This window comes from Chiloscyllium punctatum, chromosome 1 (assembly GCF_047496795.1).
Source record: "Chiloscyllium punctatum isolate Juve2018m chromosome 1, sChiPun1.3, whole genome shotgun sequence".
In the NCBI taxonomy this organism is placed as follows: Eukaryota; Metazoa; Chordata; class Chondrichthyes; order Orectolobiformes; family Hemiscylliidae; genus Chiloscyllium; species Chiloscyllium punctatum.
The window spans coordinates 136,412,911-136,434,441 of record NC_092739.1 but is presented as its reverse complement, the minus strand read 5'-3'; the positions used below and the strand labels follow the sequence as shown (position 1 = coordinate 136,434,441).

At 42.6% G+C, this 21,531-nt stretch overlaps 1 protein-coding gene across 2 annotated transcripts in view; it reads left to right on the top strand.

The window, feature by feature from the left end:
• Positions 1-21,531, top strand: part of katnal2 (katanin p60 subunit A-like 2) — an 83,593-nt gene that overhangs the window by 14,035 nt on the left and 48,027 nt on the right. For both annotated transcript variants that reach the window (XM_072574937.1, XM_072574935.1), the window contains exons 3-5: positions 4,156-4,322; positions 13,937-13,979; positions 15,107-15,209. In XM_072574937.1, coding sequence (XP_072431038.1) covers positions 4,156-4,322; positions 13,937-13,979; positions 15,107-15,209 — 313 coding nt within the window. The remainder of the gene's footprint in view (positions 1-4,155; positions 4,323-13,936; positions 13,980-15,106; positions 15,210-21,531) is intronic.

Sequence of the window (21,531 nt, the reverse complement as noted above, 5' to 3'; positions counted from 1 at the left end):
ACAGAGGATGGTGTGTGAATGGAATGAGTTGCTTGAAGTGGTGGAGGCTGGTACAATTACAGCATTTAATAGGCATCTGGATGATATATGAACAGGAAGGGTTTAGTGGGCTAAGAGCCAAATGCTGGCAAATGTGACTAGATTAATTTAGGATATCTGGTCAGCAGGCGATGAGTTGGTCCGAAGAGTCTGTTTCCATGCTGTACAGCTCTGTGACTCAAAGGTTTGCCAGACAACCCCCCATTAAGAACCTGGAGTAACACTGTCTTTGTCATAGAGATGTACAGCACGGAAACTGACCCTTCGTCCAACTCACCCATGCCGATCAGATATCCTAACCTAATCTAGTCCCATTTGCTAGCAACTGGCCCATAACCCTCTTAATGCTTCCTATTCATGTATCCTTCCAGATGCCTTTTAAATGCTTTAATCGCACCAGCCTCCACCACTTCATCTGGCAGCTCATTCCACACACGCACCACCCTCTGCATGAAAAAGTTGCCCCGTAGGTCCCTTTTTTAAATCTTTCCCCTCTTATCCTAAACCTATGCCCTCTTGTTCTGGACTCCTCGACCCCAGGGAAAGAACCTTGTCTATTTATCCTATCCATGCCCCTCATGATTTTATAAACCTCTAAGGTCACCCCTCAGCTTCCGATGCTCCAGGGAATATAGCCCCAGTCTGTTCAGCATCTCCCTATAGCTCAAATCCTCCAACCCTGGCAACATCCTTGTAAATCCTTTCTGAACCCTTTCAAGTTTCACAACATCCTTCCGATTTGGTAGGAGACCAGAACTGCACGCAATATTCAAAAAGTGGCCTAACCAATGTCCAGTACAGCTTCAACATGACCTCCCAACTCCTCTACTCAATGCTCTGACCAATAAAGGAAAGCATATACCAAACACTTTCTTCGTTATCCTATCCACCTGCAACTCCACTTTCAAGAACCTATGAACCTGCACTCCAAGGTCCCTTTGTTCAGCAACACACCCCAGTGCCTTACCGTTAAGTGTATAAATCCTGCTCTGATTTTCTTTTCCAAAATGTAGCACCTCACATTCATCTAAATTCAACTCTGTCTGCCACTCCTCAGCCCATTGGCCCATCTGATCAATATCCCATTGAACTCTGAGGTAACTTTCTTCGCTGTCTTCTACAGCTCCAATTTTGGTATCATCTGCAAACTTACTAACTGTACCTCCTATTTTCACATCCAAATCATTCATGTACTTGACAAAAAGTAGTGGACCCATAACTGATCCTTGTGGCACTCCACTGATCACAGGCTTCCAGTCTGAAAAGCAACCCTTCACCACCACCCTCTGTCTTCTACCTTCGAGCTGATCCTATATCCAAATGGCTAATTCTCTCTGTATTCTATGAGATCTAACCTTGTCGAACGCCTTACTGAAGTTCATATAGATCATGTCCACCGCTCATCAATCCTCTTCATTACTTCTTCAAAAAACTCAGTCAAGTTCGTAAGACATGATTTTCCACGCACAAAGCTATGCTGACTATCCCGCCTGTTCTGAAGAAGAGTCACTGGACTTGAAATGTTAGCTCTGCTTTCTGAGGTTCGACAGCAAATTATATTTTTGTTTCCGACCTTTAGCATCTGCAGTTCTTTGTTTTACTCTCTTGTTTTACACTTTGCTCCTCCAAAGGTTGCAAACAATTATGTAATTTCATTGTCTACTAGCACTTCATCACTCATTGTATCCATATACTAGAAAAAGCAGTCCGTTTTAAAGAAACACTTTATGGAATCATGGAAAGTTTACAGAACAGAAATAGGCCACTTGACCCATCAACTGTGGGTGAGCTCAAAAATGAACACTCGATCTAATCTCACTTTCCAGTTATTTGGTCTGTACTCCTGCAGTATAGAGCACTTGAGGTGCGGATCCAGACATGTTTTAAATTACCTGAGTGTATCTGTTTCTGTTACCATTTCTGGCAATGATTTCCAGATGTGTCTCCCCCTCTGATGAAAAGTTTTTTTTTGTCAACTTCCCTTTTAATATTTCTATCATTCAGTTTACGTCAATGACCCCTCCCGTAATGATTGATTCCTCCCGTAAGATAGGTAGACCTTTCCCATCCAATCCCCTCACAATTTTACACCTCTCTATCAAATGTCTGCTCAGCCTCCTTTTATACCAAGAAGAACAAACCCAGCCTATCCAATCTTTCCTGTTAGCTGCACTTTTCAGCCCTGGCACTATCTTTGTAACCTCCTCTTCTCTTTCCTGGTGCGATTTTGTAATGATGTGACTAGAACTACACAAGATACTCAAGTTTCAATACCGTTTTTGTCCCAAATGTTATGGAGAGGACGTTTTAAAGTTTCTGTTAGTAGAAGAAAGTGAGGACAGTAGAAGCTGGAGATCAGAGTCGAGAAGTGTGGTGTTGGAAAAGCACATCCGGTCAGGCAGCATCCAAGGAGCAGGGGAGTTGACGTTTCGAGCATAAGCTCTTCATCAGGAATGGGAGGGGTCCAAGGGGGCTGAGGGATAAATGGGGAAGAAGTGGGCTGGGGGGAAGCTAGCCGGTATTGCGATAGATAGATGAAAGTGAGGAGTGATGGTGATAGGTCAGAGAGGACGGTGACGCAGATAGATGGGAAGGAAGATGGACAAGTAGAACAGTTCAAGAGGGCGGTGACGAGTTAGAGGGTTGCATCTGGGATAAGGTTGGGGCAGGGGAAATGAGGAAACTAGTGAATCCATGTTGTTAGAAGGTCCGAAGGTGGAGTTTGGCGGAGGAGGAGGCCCAGGACTTGCATGTCCTTGGCAGAGTGGGAGGGGGAGTTGAAGTGTGGAAAGATCCTTTGGGCCTTTGACGGAATTGAGGACAGAGGTGTGGCCCCAAAGGATCCTTCCACATCCGAATCCACACCTCATCCTTGTCCAAGGCCCCAAAGGATCCTTCCACATCTGACAGAGACTTACCTGTACTTCCATACACGTCATCTGTTGTGTCCGTTGCTCTTGATGTGGTCTCCCCTACACTAGGGAGACAGGACCAACTTGCGGACCATTAAGAGAGCATCTCTGGGACACACGCACCAATCACCCCACGCCCTGTGGCCAAACACTTCAATTTCCCCCTTCCAGTCCGCCAAGAACATGCAAGTCCTGGGCCACCGCCGAACTCTAGCTACCCAATCCCTGGAGGAAGAACGGCTCACCTTTCACCTTGGAACCAACCTCATCACCTTCCAACCACGCAGGATCAGAGTTGATTTCACCAGTTTCCTTACTTCCCCTGCTCCCACCTTATCCTAGATCCACCCTCTAACTTGGCACCGTCCACTTTTTTTTAGATTAGATTACTTACAGTGTGGAAACAGGCCCTTTGGCCCAACAAGTCCACACCGACCCTCCGAAAAGCAACCCACCCAGACCCATTACCCCACATTTACCCCTTCACCTAATACGATGGACAATTTAGCATGGCCAGTTCACCTAACCTGCACATTTTTGGACAGTGGGAAGAAACCGGAGCACCCAGAGGAAACCCACGCAGACACGGGGTGAATGTGCAAACTCCACACAGATTGTTGCCTGAGGCGGGAATTGAACTCTGGTCTCTGGTGCTGTGAGACAGCAGTGCTAACCACTGTGCAACCGTGCCGCCCATAATAGCAGAGGATGGTTTCGATCTATCGACGTCTGGGTTATGGGCCCAGCACACTCCCGCTGCGCCACTCTGCTCCCCAAATGAACTGTCCTACCTGTCTATCTCCCTTCCAACCTATCCGCTCCACCTTCCTCTCTGACCTATCACCATCATTCCCCAACTTCATCTACACATCACATTCCCAGATAACTTCCGCAGCCCCACCCCCTCCCATTTATCGTTCAGCCACTTTGTACGGCCCCCCCCCCCCCAACAATTCCTGATGAAGAGCTTATGCTCAAATCGTCGACTCTCCTGCTCCTCAGATGCTGCCTGATTGGCTGTGCTTTTTCAGCACCACACTTTTCGACTCAGTTTCTGTTAGTAGTTGGAATAATCTTGAGGTTTTTTTTCTAAATGTTCCTTTTGGATAGTACAATTCTGTCAATGTCTTTGAGTGTTACATTTATTTGAATTATATAATCAATTGAGACTTACTTTACATTTCTATCCTGTGTATGTGAATAGTTATATAGATACAGCAAACACTCTGGAACAAGAAACTAGTCTAGGCTTACGGCGTTTTGAAGTTTGTGATAATATTGACCTGGAGACTATCCTAATGGAGTATGAAAGCTACTATTACGTCAAATTTCAACGGTATCCAAAATTAACTAAAAAAACAGCGGATGATGGTAAGTAAAACATAGTCCCAGATTGTTAAAATGAAAACTGCTGTAGAGAGTTAATTCATTCTACCCAGCAAAGTCAAAATTCCAATGAGTACTTTGATATGCATGTAAAATTATCATATTTTATGTGAACTGGAAGCAGAAATAGACTCTACCATTCAATAACATTGTGACTAATTTGTTTGTGTTTCAAATTCCATATTCCCAACTACCCCAATAACTCTTGATTTCCCCTGTCTATTCCAGAATCTAACCACCTTTTGTCTTGGAAAAAATGCTAAACTCTCAGACACATTCTCTCACACAGACTCACTCTCTCACACCACTCTTGCAGATATAATTTCTAATCTCCATCTCAAAATTTTAAAATACTGCCTCCTAGGTCTGGAGTGGAGAAGGAGGAGAAAGTGAGGACTGCAGATGCTGGAGACCAGAGTTGAAAAACGTGGGGCTGGAAAAGCACAGCAGGCCAGGCAGCATCCGAGGAGCAGGAGAATCGACGTTTCGGGCATAAGCCCTTCCTGAAGAAGGGCTTATACCTGAAACGTCGATTCTCCTGCTCCTCGATGCTGCCTGGCCTGCTGTGCTTTTCCAGCCCCACATTTTTCAACTCTGGAGTGGAGAAGAACTATCCTTTGAACGCTCACCTTTTTCAAGACCATTCTGGATCTTGGACATTCCTTCAATCTAGTCACCCCAGAAATTTCTCAACTTAAGAACATAGAACACAGAAGAGTACAGCACAGTACAGGCCCTTCGGCCCTTGATGTTGTGTAAACCTTTTATCCTACTCTAAGATCAAACTAACAGATGTACCCTTCATTTTACTATCATCCATGTGCCTATCCAAGAGTCGCTTAAATGTCCCTAATGTATCTGACTCTTCTACCACTGCTTGCAGTACATTCCACACACCCACCACTCTGTGTAAAGAACCTACCTCTGACATCTCCCCTCAACATTCCTCCAGTCACCTCTAAACTTACACCCCCTTGTGAAAGCCATTTCCATCCTGGGGACGAAAGTCTCTGACTATTCACTCTATCTATGCCTCTCCTCATCTTGTACACTTCTATCAAGTCATCTCTCCTCTTCCTTCACTCCAATGAGAAAAGCCCTAGCTCCCTCAACCTTTCTTCATAAGACATGCCATCTAGTCCAGGCAGCATTCTGGTAACTCTCATCTGCACCCTCTTTAAAGCTTTCACATCATTCCTGTAATGAGGTGACCAGAACTGAACACGATATTCCAAGTGTGGTCTAACCAGGGCTTTATAGAGCTGCAGCATAACCTCAATCCCCCTGCTAATGAAAGCCAACACGCATACGCCTTCTTAACAACCTTATCTACTTGGGTAACTTTGAAGGATCTGTGAATGTGGATCCCAAGATCCCTCTTTTCATCCACACTACCAAGCCTCCTGCCTTTAACCCTGTAATCTGCATTCAAATTTGATCTTCCAAAATGAATCACTTCACGCTTTTCCAGGTTGAACTCCATCTGCCATGTCTCAGCCCAGTTTTGCATCCTGTCAATTCCCATTGCAACCTACAGCAGCCTTCCACACTATCCACAACTCCACCAATCTTCGTATCATCGGCAAATTTACTAAACCACCTTTCCACTTCCTCTTTCAAGTCATTTATAAAAATCACAAAGAGCAGAGCTGCCAGAACAGATCCTTGTAGAACTGTTCAACGAGCTGAATACTCTCCATCTACTACCACCCTCTGTCTTCTGCGGGCAATTCTGTATTGACTCAGCCAACTTTCCCTATATCCCATGCCTCCTTACGTTCTGAATGGGCACCTCCTTACGTACCATGGAGCACCTTATCAAACATGTTGCTAAAATTCATGTACGCCACGTCTACTGCTCTACCTTCATCAATGTGTTTTGTCATGTCCTCAAAGAATTCAAGAAGGCTTGAGAGGCATGATCTGTCCCTCACAAATAATCATAAATCCTGTCTCTCAGACTTCTCTCCAATAATTTGCCCACCACCAATCGAACACAGACTTGTCTCTAATTCCCAGAGTTATCCCTATTCCCTTTCTTGAACAAGGGAATAACGTTTGCCACCCTCCAATCATCTGGTACTACTTCAATGGACAGTGAGGATGCAAAGTTCGTTGCCAAATGCGCAGCAAACTCTCCCTTGCTTCCCATAGTAACCTTGGGTATATCCCGTCTGGCCCAGGAACGTATCTATCCTCATTTCTTTTTCAAAATTTCCAGCACATCATCCTCCTTAACGTCAACCTGTTCAAGCATATCAGCCTGTTCCATGCTGTCCTCATAAACGACAAGGTCCTTCTCACTAGTAATTACTGAAGCAAAGTATTCATTAAGGACTTTCCCTTTCTCTCCAACTCTAGGCACAGGTTCCCTCCACTATCTCTGATCGGCCCTACCCTCAGTCTGGCCACCCTCTTATTCCTAACATGTAGAACACCTTGGGATTTGCCTTAATCCTACCCACCAAGGCTTTTTCATGCCCCCTTCTAGCTCTCCTAAGTCCATTCTTTAGTTCCTTCCTAGCCACCTTGTAACCCACTATAGCTGTGTCTGATTCTTGCTTCCTCAACCTTAAGTAAGCTTCCTTCTTTCTCTTGACTAGATGTTCCACATCTCTTGTCATCCAAGGTTCCTTCACCCTACCATCCCTTCCTTGCCTCAGTGGGACAAACCTATCCAGCACTCACAGCAAGTGCTCCTTAAACAACGTCCACATTTCTATCGTATATTTTCCTGAGAATATCTGTTCCCAATTTTTGCTCCACAGTTCCTGCCGAATAGCATTGTAATTCCCCTTCCCCCAATTAAATACTTTTCCATACCTTCTGCTTCTATGCCTCTGCATCACTATAGTAAAGGTCAGGGTGTTGTGATCACTATCACCGAAATGAGCTCCCACCAAAAGATCTGACACCTGACCTGGTTCATTGCCAAGCACCAAATCCAATATGGCTCCCATCTACATACTGAGTCAGGAATCCTTCCTGAACACACCTGACAAAATCTACTCTAACCAAACTATTTGCACTAAGAAGGTTCCATCCAATATTAAGGAAGTTGAAGTCACCCATGGCAACAACCCTGCTACTTCTTGACCTTTCCAAAATCTACCTCACAATCTGGTCCTCCATATTTCTCTTGCTATTGGGGGGTCTATAGAAAACTCCCAATAAAGTGACAGATCCTTTGCTGTTTCTGACTTACACCCATACTGACTCTGTAGACAAACCCTCCTCAATGACCCCCCCCCCCCCCCTTTTCTGCAGCTGTGACATTATCTCTGATTAACAATACCACTCCCACACCTTTTTTACATCCCTCCCTATTCCTTTGGATCATCCAGCATCCATTCCTGCTCTGTGATATCTAAGTCTCCATAGTAGCCACAATATCTTGATTCCAAGTACTGATCCATGCTCTAAGTTCATCACCCTTATTCCTGATATTTCCTGCATTAAAATAGACATACTTCAGCCCATCACACTAACTGCAGCTTTGCCCTATCAACTGTCTGTCCTTCCTCACAGACTCTTTGCGTGCTGTGTCTGCCTGTTCACCAGCTACCCGACTCTCCGATCTGTGACTCTGGTTCTCATCCCCCTGCCAAACTAGTTTAAACCCTCCTAAAGAGCTCTAGCAAACCTCCGGCCCAGGATACTGGTGCCTTCCAGTTCAGGTGCAACCCATCCTCCTTATAAAGGCCCCATCTTCCCCAGAAGGTATCCCAATGATCAACATATCTCCTTCCTACACCAGCTCTGCAGCCATGTGTTCAGCTGCACTTGCTCTCCGTTCCTAGCCTTACTAGCCCATGGAACCAATAACAGTCCTGAGATTGCAACTCTGCTTGTCCTGCCTTTTAGCTTCCACCCTAACTTCCTATATTCACTTTTCAAGTCCACTTCCCTTTTCCTAGCTATGTCATTGGTACCGATGTGTACCGCATCTTCTGGCTGCTCACCCTACCCTTTAAGAATCCTGTAGACTCAATCCAAGACATCCCTGGCACCCAGGAGGCCACATACCATCTGGAGGTCTCATTCGCAACCACAGAATCTCCTCTTACTATCATTTTCCTATTCTCCCCGTTTCCCTTCTGAGCCATAGAGCCAGGCTCAGTGGCAAAGACCTAGTCGCTGTGGCTTTACCCTAGTACACTCTCAAAGAAAAATAGTATCCAAAGCGGTATACTTATTATTGATGGGAATGGCCACAGGGAATCGCTGCACTATCTGCCTGTTCCCTTTCCCTTTCCTGACGATCACACAGCTATGTTTACCCTATAACTTATGTGCAACTACCTCCCTATAACTTCTTTCTATCGCCCCCTCAGCCTTCTGAATGATTCAAAGTTCATCCAGCTCCAGCTCCAGTTCCCTTACTTGAGTGGAAATATGACCAGTCTGTCCAATCTAGCATCATCACCTCTGAAAAGCCACCAATGCATTTACATTCATTTTTAAGTCAGGAAATCAAAACTGCACATAGTTTCAAGATATGGTCTCGCTTCCCTCCGTTTTTACCAGTATTCCTCGAAACCTTTCCTATTCATGTCTAAATGTCTTTTAAATGTTGTAACTGTACCTGCATCCACCACTTCTGGCTATCCATTCTAAATACTAACCATTCTCTGTATGAAAAAGTTGGCCCTTACTTCCCTTTTTTAAATCTTCCTCTTCTCACTTTAAAGATATGCCCCCTAGTTTTGAAGTCTTCCAGCTGAGGGATAAGATCTTTGCTGTTCACCTTATCTATGCCCCTCATGATTTTATAAACCTCCATAAACTCACCCCTCAATCTTATGCACCAGTTTTAAAAAACTCCCACCTTATCCAGCCCCTCCTTATAACTTAAACTGTCCGGTCCCAGCAACATCCTGGTAATTTTTTTTCTGAACCCTCTCCAATTTAATAATCTCCTTCTTATAGCAGGGTGACAAGAACTGTACACAATTACTCCAAAAGTGGCCTCACCAATATTTTGTATAACCTCAAAAAGATGTCCTAATTCTTATAGTGAATCACCTGAGCAATCAATGCAGCCGTGCTAAAATTTTTATTAGATTCTTCTCTCCCTACCTCTCTTGAGTTTCTGCTGTTACTGGAATATTTTTGTATCCTCTATAGTGAAGATAGAAACAAATTATTTGCTAGTTTCAGCCACCATTTCCTTATTATCTGCGATTCACTCCCCTCTGTGTTTGCATCTCTCTTCCTGTGGAGCATAGGTGTTAAGAAGTATTTACTGGATTAGTGGTGCTGGAAGAGCACAGCAGTTCAGGCAGCATCCAACGAGCAGCGAAATCGACGTTTCGGGCAAAAGCCCTTCATCGGGAATAAAGGCAGTGAGCCTGAAGCATGGAGAGATAAGCTAGAGGAGGGTGGGGGTGGGGAGAGAGTAGCATAGAGTACAATGGGTGAGTGGGGGAGGAGATGAAGGTGATAGGTCAAGGAGGAGAGGGTGGAGTGGATAGGTGGAAAAGGAGATAGGCAGGTCGGACAAGTCCGGACAAGTCAAGGAGACAGTGCTGAGCTGGAAGTTTGAAACTAGGATGAGGTGGGGGAAGGGGAAATGAGGAAGCTGTTGAAGTCCACATTGATGCCCTGGGGTTGAAGTGTTCTGAGGCGGAAGATGAGGCGTTCTTCCTCCAGGCGTCTGGTGGTGAGGGAGTGGCGGTGAAGGAGGCCCAGGACCTCCATGTCCTCGGCAGAGTGGGAGGTGGAGTTGAAATGTTGGGCCACGGGGCGGTTTGGTTGATTGGTGCGGGTGTCTCGGAGATGTTCCCTAAAGCGCTCTGCTAGGAGGCGCCCAGTCTCCCCAATGTTGAGGAGACCACATCGGGAGCAACGGATACAATAAATGATATTAGTGGATGTGCAGGTAAAACTTTGATAGATGTGGAAGGCTCCTTTAGGGCCTTGGATAGAGGTGAGGGAGGAGGTGTGGGCACAGGTTTTACAGTTCCTGCGGTGGCAGGGGAAAGTGCCAGAATGGGAGGGTGGGTCGTAGGAGGGTGTGGACCTGACCAGGTAGTCGCGGAGGGAACGGTCTTTGCGGAAGGCGGAAAGGGGTGGGGAGGGAAGTATTTACCCTGTATAAGGAATTAATATATCAGAAAACTACAAGTAAATAAATAATTGGCTTTAAAATTCAGCTTTGATTTTATATTGACAATAGGGCTAGCAGTTGCCTAAAAAATGTAGGACTTTATCATTAAGTGTATAAGTCCTGCTAAGATGTGTTTTCCCAAAATGCAGCACATTGCATTTATCTAAATTAAACTCCATCTGCCACTTCTCAGCCCATTGGCCAATCTGGTCAAGACCCTGTTGTAATCTGAGGTAACCCTCTTCACTGTCCACTACACCTCCAATTTTGGTGTCATCTGCAAACTTACTAACTATACCTCTTATGCTCACATCCTAATCATTTATATGAATGACAAAAGTAGTGGACCCATCACCGATCCTTGTGGCACTCCACAGGTCACAGGCCTCCAGTCTGGAAAACAACCCTTCACCACCATCCTCTGCCTTCTACCTTTGAGCCAGTTCTGTATCCAAATGCTTAGTTCTCCCTGTATTCCATGAACTCTAACCTTGCTAACCGGCCATCCTTGGACTGAAGAATTTAAATTCACCAGTGTCACATCTATTGTCAAATATCAATGTTGAATCCATGTTTTTCAAAGAGACAGAGGTCTGAAATTTATTAATTAATGAAGAAAATATAATGGATATATGTAATCAAATTGATTGTGACGCATGTATTCGCTAAATTTTATTTATACTCTTTTGGATATTAGAAATTTGACTTGCAGTTTTTTTATACATTTAAGGTAGTTGTGAGATTTTCTGGAAACTCCGTGTAAAAATTGTAAAATTATTGATGTCTTTGCATAATGAAGATAGTGTTTCAAAAAAGGGCACAGTTTCAATCTAAAACACCATGGCGACATACTTGATCATACTTAAACATACATATGAAAAGTAAGGCTTTGCATAATTTGAGCAAAGCTTTTAAAATAAGGAAGGCACTACTTTGAGATTGTGAGAACCAATTAGTTCAATTGGGTTTTCAACTTAAGCACCTAGGCTATTTGTGGAGAAAATCTGGAAATTTTCCTACAACCACTTTTAGATTGTAACAATGATTATTTTTACAAGGTAGGTAAAGGCAAACTTGCTCCCATGCTTAATTTCCATCTTAGTGCCAGTAAGTGTTCCCAAGGAGGCTCAATGAAAACTGGAGCAGCAACATAGCACTTTCTGCTTGGGTACTGTACAGCCTTCAGGACTCAGTACTGAGTTCGGCAACTTCAGAGCATGTTCTCAGTCCTATTTTCCTTGTCTTTCCCTGGCCATGTCTTGTTTACGTCTTGACGTTTCACTGAGTGAATCCATTTTCTCCTTATCACACCTGTCTTTTGCATCTAGTTTACATGTTTATTGCTTCTTTACCACCATTAACTCTCCCTTTGTGTTTTGGTCAGGGCACTCTCACCCACTCGCTCATCCTCCCCTCTTTGTCACCAACATCTAAAAATCCCTTTCCAGTTCCAAAGCTGTCAGATTGCAATGTAAATGTTGATTCTCTTTCTCTCTTCAGAGGTTGTCAGACTTGCCAAGTTTCTCCAGCACTTCCTGCTTTTATAGAAGGGCAAGATTGGGTTGGATGTTAAACTATTATTTCCACAGATGTAGAAGACAGAGGGTGCTGGTGAAGGGTTGCTTTTCAGACTGGAGGCCTGTGACACAAGGATTGGTGCTGGGTCCACTGTTTTTCTTCATTTATAAAAATTATTTGAATGTGAACGTAGGAGGTATAATTAGTAAACTTACAGATGACATCAAAATTGGAGAAGTAGTGGACAGTGTAGAAGGTTAACTCAGAGTACAACAAGCTCTTGATCAGATAGGCCAATGGGCTAAGGAGTGGCAGATAGTATTTAACTTAGATAAATGTGAGGTGTTGCATTTTGAAAAGGCAAATCAGGGCAGGACTTATTCACTTAATGGTAAGGTTCTGGGTAGTGTTGCCGAACAAAGAGACCTCTGAGTGCAGAGTCATAGTTCTTTGAAAGTGGAGTCTCAGGGACAGAATAGTGAAGGAAGCATTTAGTGTGCTTTGTTTTATGGGTCAGAGCATTGACTATAGGAATTGCAAGGTCATGTTGCGGCTATACAGGACATTAATTAGCCACTTTTGGAATATTGTGTACAATTCTGGCCTCCCTCCTATAGGAAGGATGTTGTGAAACTTGAAAGGATTCATGAAAGATTTACAAGGATATTGCCAAGGTTGGAGGGTTTGAGCTATTGGGAGAGGCCGAATAGGATGGGGCTGTTATCCCTGGAGCGTCGGAGGCTTGAGAGGTGATCTTTTACAGAGGTTTAGGGGCATGGATAGAGTAAATAGACAAAGTATTTTCGCTGGAGTGGGGGAGTCCAGAACTAGAGGGCACAGGTTTAGGGTGAGAGGGGAGAGATTTAAAAGGGATTTAATAGGGCAACATTTTCATGTGGAGGGTGGTGTGTGTATGGAGTGAGCTGCTGGATGAAGTGGTGGAGGCTGGTACAATTGCAACATTTAAAAGGCATCTGGATGGGTGTATGAATAGGATGGGTTTGGAGGGATATGGGCCAAGTGCTGGCAGGTGGGACTAGATTAGGTTATCTAGTTGGTATGAACGAATTGGACCGAAGAGTCTGCTTCCATGCTGTACATCTCTGTGATTCTATTTGGGCAGTAGAACATTTTGTATGATGAATGCTTATTTCCAGAATCCTTCAAGAAAATGTTGGATCTCTTTTGGGTGAGATGGCAATTAGGAGATTAGTTTGCACAGAAAGTGGGTATTCTGTAATCCATTCAGGGTTAATCTGATCTGAATAATTGCCTAAAGGGGTTGTGGAAAATTTGAAGTTTTTCTCCACAATTGGCCCAGCTTTATAATACTTTTCACCTTTTATTTGTTTTCAAAGTTTGGGAGAAGATTTGTAGCTCGGGTGCTCGTTGTTGTGGCTCTGTTCGCAGAGCTGGGAATTTGTCTTGCAAACGTTTCATCCCCTGTCTAGGTGACATCCTCAGTGCTTGGGACCCTCCTGTGAAGCGCTTCTGTGATGCTTCCTCTGGCATTTATAGTGGCCTGTCTCTGCTGCTTCCGGTTGTCAGTTCCAGCTGTCCGCTGCAGTGGCCGGTATATTGGTTCCAGGTCGATGTGCTTATTGATTTGAATCTGTGGATGAGTGCCATGCCTCAAGCAATTCCCTGGCTGTTCTCTCCAGGGAATTCCTAGAGGCATGGCACTCATCCACTGATTCAATCAATAAGCACATCGACCTGGACCCAATATACTGGCCACTGCAGCGGACAGCTGGAACTGACAACCAGAAGCAGCAGGCACAAATCACTATAAATGCTGGAGGAAACATCACAGAAGCGCTTCACAGGAGTCTCCCAAGCACTGAGGATGTCACCTAGACAGGGGACGAAACGTCTGCAACACAAATTTTATTTGTTTAATCATTCCAATGTGCTTAAATGAAAAGATTGGTGATTGTTTTAACTTAACTTTCTTTCTTTATTTTGCTTTTAGAAAATTCAAAATTGCAATCTCGGAGTGGAGGTAAATTAAAGAGGTAAAAATAAATAATCCAAATATAACATCAAAAAGAAACGTTATATCCAACACCATGTAAAAGTCAATTTTCTTAACTTATTAACTTATTTTCTAATTTTAAATATCACCTTAATTTCCTAGGATGGAATAAGATATAGAGAAACTTTTTATTCACTATCTCTCTGCTGAACATGCCACTCAATGGATGATGGTCACTCTGAAGTTAAGTTAGCAATGAGTTATTAAATCATGAATCACTGACCCCAGCAATCTGTCTCTGTGGCAAGATATTCACCTCTCAATGTTCAGTTAATTGAAGCATTCTTTAATGGAAGATTGTGTCTGGATTTGCTTTAATAAGCAGCAAAACAGAAAATAAAAAGCAAAAACAAAAATATTTATTTTTTAAAAGTAAATTCCACTAAATGTAATAAGAATTAGAACATGCACATAAGGTGAAATAGCTAGTAAAATACTTTCTTCAAGGTATTTACTTTTTAAACATGACTTTTTTGTAACTTGTTATAATACAGACATTAACAAGATGCTGCATTTACTTTCAAAGCACCATAGTTTGTTCAATAGTTGTTACTCAGATGATGGTCTGATTTTGGAAGGCAGAGAAATGGCTGCTGGGCTTGGGCAGGAATCTCATAAGTGCTAATTTCTAACTTCTAATGTTGATTCATTTTAAGTAGGGTCAAAGTAGCATTTTAACATTCCCACCATGGCTTCCCTGCCAGGCTGAAGCATATTGGCAATCAATAGGAGGACAAGTGTAAAATGTTGTATTTTGTGCTCTTCTGGCACCATTAGGTAAATTGCAGCATCTTTTGCTGGGATTTTTCTTACCACATGAAATCTTTCTGATACCCTCCTCTCTGCAAGTCAGTGATTATGACAGCACAATTGTCATGAAAATGTATATACATATAATTTATATAAATCTAGATTTGGAAATTATAATGAAAAACCTTAATAAAAGAGTATAGCAGAAGTGTCACAACAGCAAGTAATTTGTGTAGACAAGAAGTGCATACAGATGTAATATTTTTAGTGTAGGTATTTAAATTAGAGAATAGTCTTGAAACAGTCTCTAATGCAAATTTATTCTAAATGAAGTTTCTGCTGCATTCTTCAATTTAGGACACTAAGCTGTGCTTCTAAAGCGCTTCCTAAAATCTCCACAGTACAGCGTCCATGTTCCAAAACTGGAATGAAAAAAACTGAGCAGAAAAATCAAAGTCAGGTCAGTTCTGGCGAGTGTTGTATAAATTGAAATGTGACCTCTAATATTTCTAATTCGGATTTATCTCTTTTAAATTGAGGTCTGTGCAATACCAGAGAATGAACGTCCTTAGTGGTACACTATATTTGAGTGTTGCACATCTTTCTCTTTAGGATTTGGATTTCGATTTGTCATACAAACCAGTTAGTTCCTGAAAGGGTTAACTAACATCACAAGATGAATTTGGTGAATCAAATTAAATGACTGTTTCTGAGAAGACATTTCCAGAGTTATGTTTCCTATGAGGTTTTCATGTGTTCCTGAATTGTTAAAAGTATTAACAGCATGTAGCTCATTTGTACTTGGTCTTAAGTTGCACATGACTCTGTGCTTGTTTGTGGATGTGGGCATTGCTGGCTGGACAGTGCTTATTGCTTATCACTAGTTGCCCTTGAGAATGTGGTGGTGAGTTGCCTTCTTGAACCACTGCAGTCCACCTGCTGTGGGTTGCCACACAATATGATTTGGGAGGGATTTCCAAGATTTTGATCCAGTGACAGGGAAGGAATTGCAATTATTTCCAAGTCAGGATGATGAGTGGCTTAGAGGGAAACTTAACGTTGTTCCCATGTATCTGCTGCCCTTGTCCTTCTTGATAAAAGTAGTCATGGGTTTGAAAGGTGCTGTCTGAGGATCTTGGGTGAATTTCTGCTGTGCATCTTGTAAATAGTACACACTATCGCTGCGTCTGACTGTCGGTGGTGGAGGGAGTGGATGCTTGTGGATGTGGTACCAAACCTGAATGGTGTCGAGCTCCTTGAGTGTTGTTGGAGTTGCATCCATCCAGGCAAGTGGTGAATAATGCATCACGCTCCTGATTTATGGTTTGTAAAAGATGGACAGGCTTTGGTGAGTCAGGAGGCGAGTTACTCAAAATATTCCGAGCCTCTGACCTCCTCTTGTACACATTGTGTTTATGTGGTGAGTCCAGTTGAGTTTCTGGTCAATGGTAAGCCCCCCCTCCCCAGGATGTTGATCATGGGGGATTTGATGATGGTAATACCATTGAATGTTAAGGGGTGGTGTTTGGATTGTCTGTTATTGGTGATGGTCATTGCCTGGCATTTGTCATACCCAGGTAAAAACAAGGACTGCAGATGCTGGAAACCAGAATCTAGATTAGAGTGGTGCTAGAAAATCACAGCAGGTCAGGAAGCATCCGAGATGCAGGAAAATCGATGTTTTGGGGAAAAGCCATCTATTTCTGATGAAGGGCTTTTGCCCAAAATGTCGATTTTCCTGCTGCTCGGATGCTGCCTCACCTGCTGTGCTTTTCCAACATCACTCTAATCTAGACATTTGACACACCCAGTTGTGTGAGGTCGTCAGAGGCTAGGAATACTGCGAGTGACTCACCTCCTGACTCCCCAAAGCCTGTCCATTTGGCAATTGTGGCATGACTGTTATTTGCCACTTGTCAGTTCAAGCCTGGATATTGCCCAGCTCTTGTTTCATTTGAATATGCACAGTTTTGATATCTGAGAAGTTGCAAATGGTGCTGAACATTGTGCAGCAATCGGTGAACATCCCCACTTCTGACCTTATGGGGTATCCAGCGTCACCAACCGTTTCATAATATCACTTGGAGTGAATTGAATTGGCTGAAGTCTGGCATCTGAATTGGTGGGGACACTGGAGGAGATCAAGATGAATCATCCACTCGGTGTTTCTGGCTGAAGATTGCTGTGAATGCTTCAACCTTATCTTTTGCACTGATGTGCTGGGCTCTGCCATCATTTGAGGCTGGGGATATTTGTGGAGCCTCCTCCTCCATTGAATTGTTTAATTGGCCACCATCATTCACAACTTGGTTTGACAGATTTGCAGAGCATAGATCTAATCTTTGTTGTTAGACCTCTTAGCTCTGTCTATCACTTGCTGTGTATGCTGTTTGATATGCAAGTAGTCCCGTTTGGTAACTTCACCAGGTTGACACCTTTTTCACAGAAGACAGTTATATATCTTAGTGGTGGATATAAACGGGCAAAGGAATGGCTGGAAATTGGGAAGCCTTCAAAAATAAGATCAGAGTCCAGATAGAGTATGTTCCTATAAGAGTGAAGGGGAATGCTGGATGACTAGGGAAATTGAGTTCTGGTCAAGAAAAAGAAGGAAGCATATGCCAGGTATAGACAGCAGGGATTGAGTGAATCTCTAGAAGAGTATAAGGTCAGTATGAGTATACTTAAAAAGGAAATCAGGAGGGCAAAAAGGTGACATGAGATAGCTTTGGAAAACAGTGTTAAGGAGAATCCAAATATATTAAGGACAAAAGAGAATGTAGGAAGAGAATAGGGCCTCTTAAAGTTCGTAAGGCTACCTATGTGTGGAGCCACAGGAGATGGGTGAGATACGAAATGAGTATTTTGCATCAGAGACAAAATAGAATTGCTGGAAAAGCTCAGCAGATCTGGCAGTATCTGTGGAGAGAAATCAGAGTTAATGTTTCGGGTTCTCTGTTCAGAACAGAGTATTTTGCATCAGTGTTTACTGTGAAGAAGGATAAGGAGCCTTGAGAACTTGGAGAAATAAATAGCGATATCTTGAAAAGTGTCCATATTACAGAGGAGGACATGCTGGATGTCTTAAACAGCGTAAAGGTGGATAAATCCCTGAGACCTGATCAGGTATACCCTAGAACTCTGTGGGAAACTAGCAAAGTGATTGCTGGACCCCTTGCTGAGAGATTTGTTCATTGTTCAGTGAGGTGCCAGAAGACTGGAGGTTGGCTAACAATGTGCACATTTTAAAGAAAGGTTGTAAGAAAAAGCCAGGGAACTATAACCGGTGAGCATGACATGTTGTTGGAGGGGATTCTGAGGGACAGGATTTATATGTTTTGGAAAGCAAAGGACTGAAGAGGGATAGTCAACATGGCTTTGTGTATGAGAAATCATGTGTCACTAAGTTTATTGAGATTTTGAAGAAGTCTAAAGAAGATTGATGAATACAGAATGGTGGATGTGATCTATATGGACTACAATGAGGTATTTGGCAAGATCCTGCATGGTAGACTGGTTAGGAAGCTTAGATCATATGGAATACAGGGTGAACTAGCTATTTGGATACAGAACTGGCTTGAAGCTAGGAGACAAAGGGTGGAGGCCTGTGACCTGTGGTGTGCATAAGGATTGGTGCTGTGTGTGCTGCTTTTTGTCATTTATATTAAATGATTTGGATGTGAACATAGAGGGTATGCTTAGTAAGTTTGCAGGTGACACCAAAATTAGTGATGTAGTGGACAGCCAAGAAGGTTACCTCATCATACAATGGGACCTTGATAGGATGGGCTAATGGGTTGAGGAGTGGCAGATGAAGTAAATTTAGTAAATGAGAATTGTTGCATGATGGTAAGGTGAATCAGGGCAGAACTTATACACTTAATGCTAAGATCCTGGGGAGTGTGTCCAATCAAAGAGACCCTTAGAATGCAGGTTCAAAGTTCCTTGGAAGTGCAGTTGCAGGTAGATAGGATAGTGAAGAAGACATTTGGTATGCTTGCCATTATTGGACAGTGCATTGAGTACAGGAGATGGGAGGCCATGTTGCAGCTGTACAGGACATTGATTTGACTGCTTTTGGAAAACAGTTCTGTTCTGGTCTCCCTGCTATAGGAAAGATGTTGTGAAACTTGGAAGAGTTCAATGATTTCCAAGAATGTTGCCAAGATTAGGGGTTTGAGCTGTAGGGAGAAGCTGAATAGGCTGGGGCTATTTTCCCTTGAGCGTCTGAGGTGGAGGGGTGACCTTGTTTACAAACTCATGAGGGGCATGAATAGAGTGAATAGTCAAGGTCTTTTCCCCTGCGTAGGGGAGTCCAAAACTAGAGGTTTAAGGTGAGGGGGTAAGAGTTAAAGTGGATCTAAGGGGCAGTGTTTTCACATAGAGGGTGTTGCATGTATGAAACAAGCTGCCAGTGGAAGTGGTGGAGGCTGGTACAATTATGACATTTAAAAGGCATCTGGATGGGTGTACGAAGAGTAAGTATTTAGAGGGTTATGGGTCAAATGCTGGCAGATTTATTTAGGTTATATAGTAGGCATGGACAAGTTAGACCGAAGGGTCTTTTTCACTGCTGTACAGTCGATGACTCTGTCATATGATTTGCTGGTAATACTAATAAAACCAAGAGTGAGGCACACTCTCAATGAACAAGCTTTTGCTGAAGACCTCATGTGTACGTCCTTCCCTACTTTCCAACTGAGGTACTGATACTAATAAGGATTCAGTTGTTGACAGTGAATCTACCCATGTAATGTTGGTTGCCAGTGTGCCAAAATTTAAAGAGCATTCATCTCTAATGATGTGGGAACTTATTCAGAGGACATAAAGGAATTATGAAATTAAATTAATAAGAAACTTTAAACACAGCAACATATTCTACAGCACATAAATAAAGTGAATGCAAGTCAAAATGGAACTAAAGCTGCAAAGATGAGGATAAAATAAATAGTGAAATGACAAATATTAAATATTTATTTTGCTTTCATATATACAGACCAGGGAAGTGGTTTGGTTGGACACTATCAGAGGATGAGATTCAAAGTCATATAATTGCATTTAAAATTAAAAGCCAAGAAATAACAAGCAAACAGATGATAAAGCTCTTACTCTGGAAAGATTGCTTCCAGACATTTTAAAATGATCTGGTGACGAGCTTTTAGTAATACTTTAGTAAAATGGTACAGTTCTGCAGGACTGACAGATCATATTGTACTTATGCTTAAGAAGGGAAATCTGTAGAGAAGTCAGCTTAACGTTAGAATTAAAGGGGGAAATTCTTAGAACTATTGAGATTTTGGCATTGAAAGGGGCCATTCTTGTTTCATCAGCTTAATTAAATTGTGTGAAGACTTAAGAGTAGACGTATGATGGCTCAGTGGTTAGCATTGCTGTCTCAGTGTTAGGGACCCAGGTTCAATTCTAGCCTTGGGTGACTGTGTGGAATTGGCACCTTTTCCCAGTGTATGCGTGGATTTGCTGTGGGTGCTCCAGGTCCCTCTCACAGTTCAAAGATGTACAGGTTAGATGGAATAGCCATGGGAAATGCAGTGTTACAAAGATAGGGGTGGATTTGGGTGGGATGCTGTTCAAAGCGGGATGTGGACTGATAGACCAAAAGACCTGCTTCTGCACTACAGGGATTTATGATTCTAAAACAATAAATATATTACTTACCTTGTCAAATATATGTTTAAAATCTCACACATAACAGACTGATGAATAAGATCAAAGCATGTGCGGCTAGCTAACAGTCTACAAGTAAACCGGGGAGTGGGGGTAAAGATTACCTATTCAGAATGACAAAGGTGGGGAATGTACTTAGATCACAGCTCACAACCTATATTTTAAGATTTGGTCTTTGGAATCAGAAGCTCCATTACTAAATTTGTGGACAACACCATATTGGGAGGGATTGTTAACACTGAAGAGAACCACAACAAATTACAAGACACAGACTTTCAGACTGGGCAACTGGTTGGCAAATTAATAGAAAAAAACATTAAAATTTGGTAAGAATCAAGAGGTTGGATATAACATTAAAGTATAGTAATAGGATCAGAGAATCGAGATCTGGGGGTGCATTAGCTAAACCTTTAAAAGTTCAAATAATGCCATACAGTATTAAAGAAATAATGTAGAGCAGATCATTAAACTAATGTTTAATTCCAGAGGGAGAAAATTATAGAGAATTTATGCAAAGCTTGTATTAAATGTTGATTAAACTGCACATTACGTATTATGTACAGTTATGGTTGCTGTATTACAACAAAGGATAGAGAAGCATTGGATAGAGTGCAAAAAAGATTTTCGGGAATGCTGTGTGAACTATGATTTAGCAACAATCAGGAAAGGAGGAATGGTCTGATTTGCTTTACCTTTGACCTAGTAGATAAACTTGGGAAAAGTTTTGATAAAATACACCTAGAAAGATCTGCGTTAGTTTTTGTGGGGAACATCAAATCTAGAAGTCATCCATACAGGATAGTTGAATAAAATTTCCGGTTTGATTGCAGTAAATCACTTGATATGCAAACTCAATTCTCCTGATACAGAATGTTGATACAGCCTATTTCGAGAAAGTGGAACTGGTGTAGGTAGTAGTACATTTTCGATAATACAGACTGCAAGGTTTGTGAAGGTTTGTAGCTCAGGTTGAGGTTTAGGGTTAGGTTTGCTCGCTGAGCTGTAGGTTTGATATCCAGATGTTTCATTACCTGGCTAGGTAACATCAACAGTGGCAACCTCCAAGTGAAGCGAAGCTGTTGTCTCCTGCTTTCTAT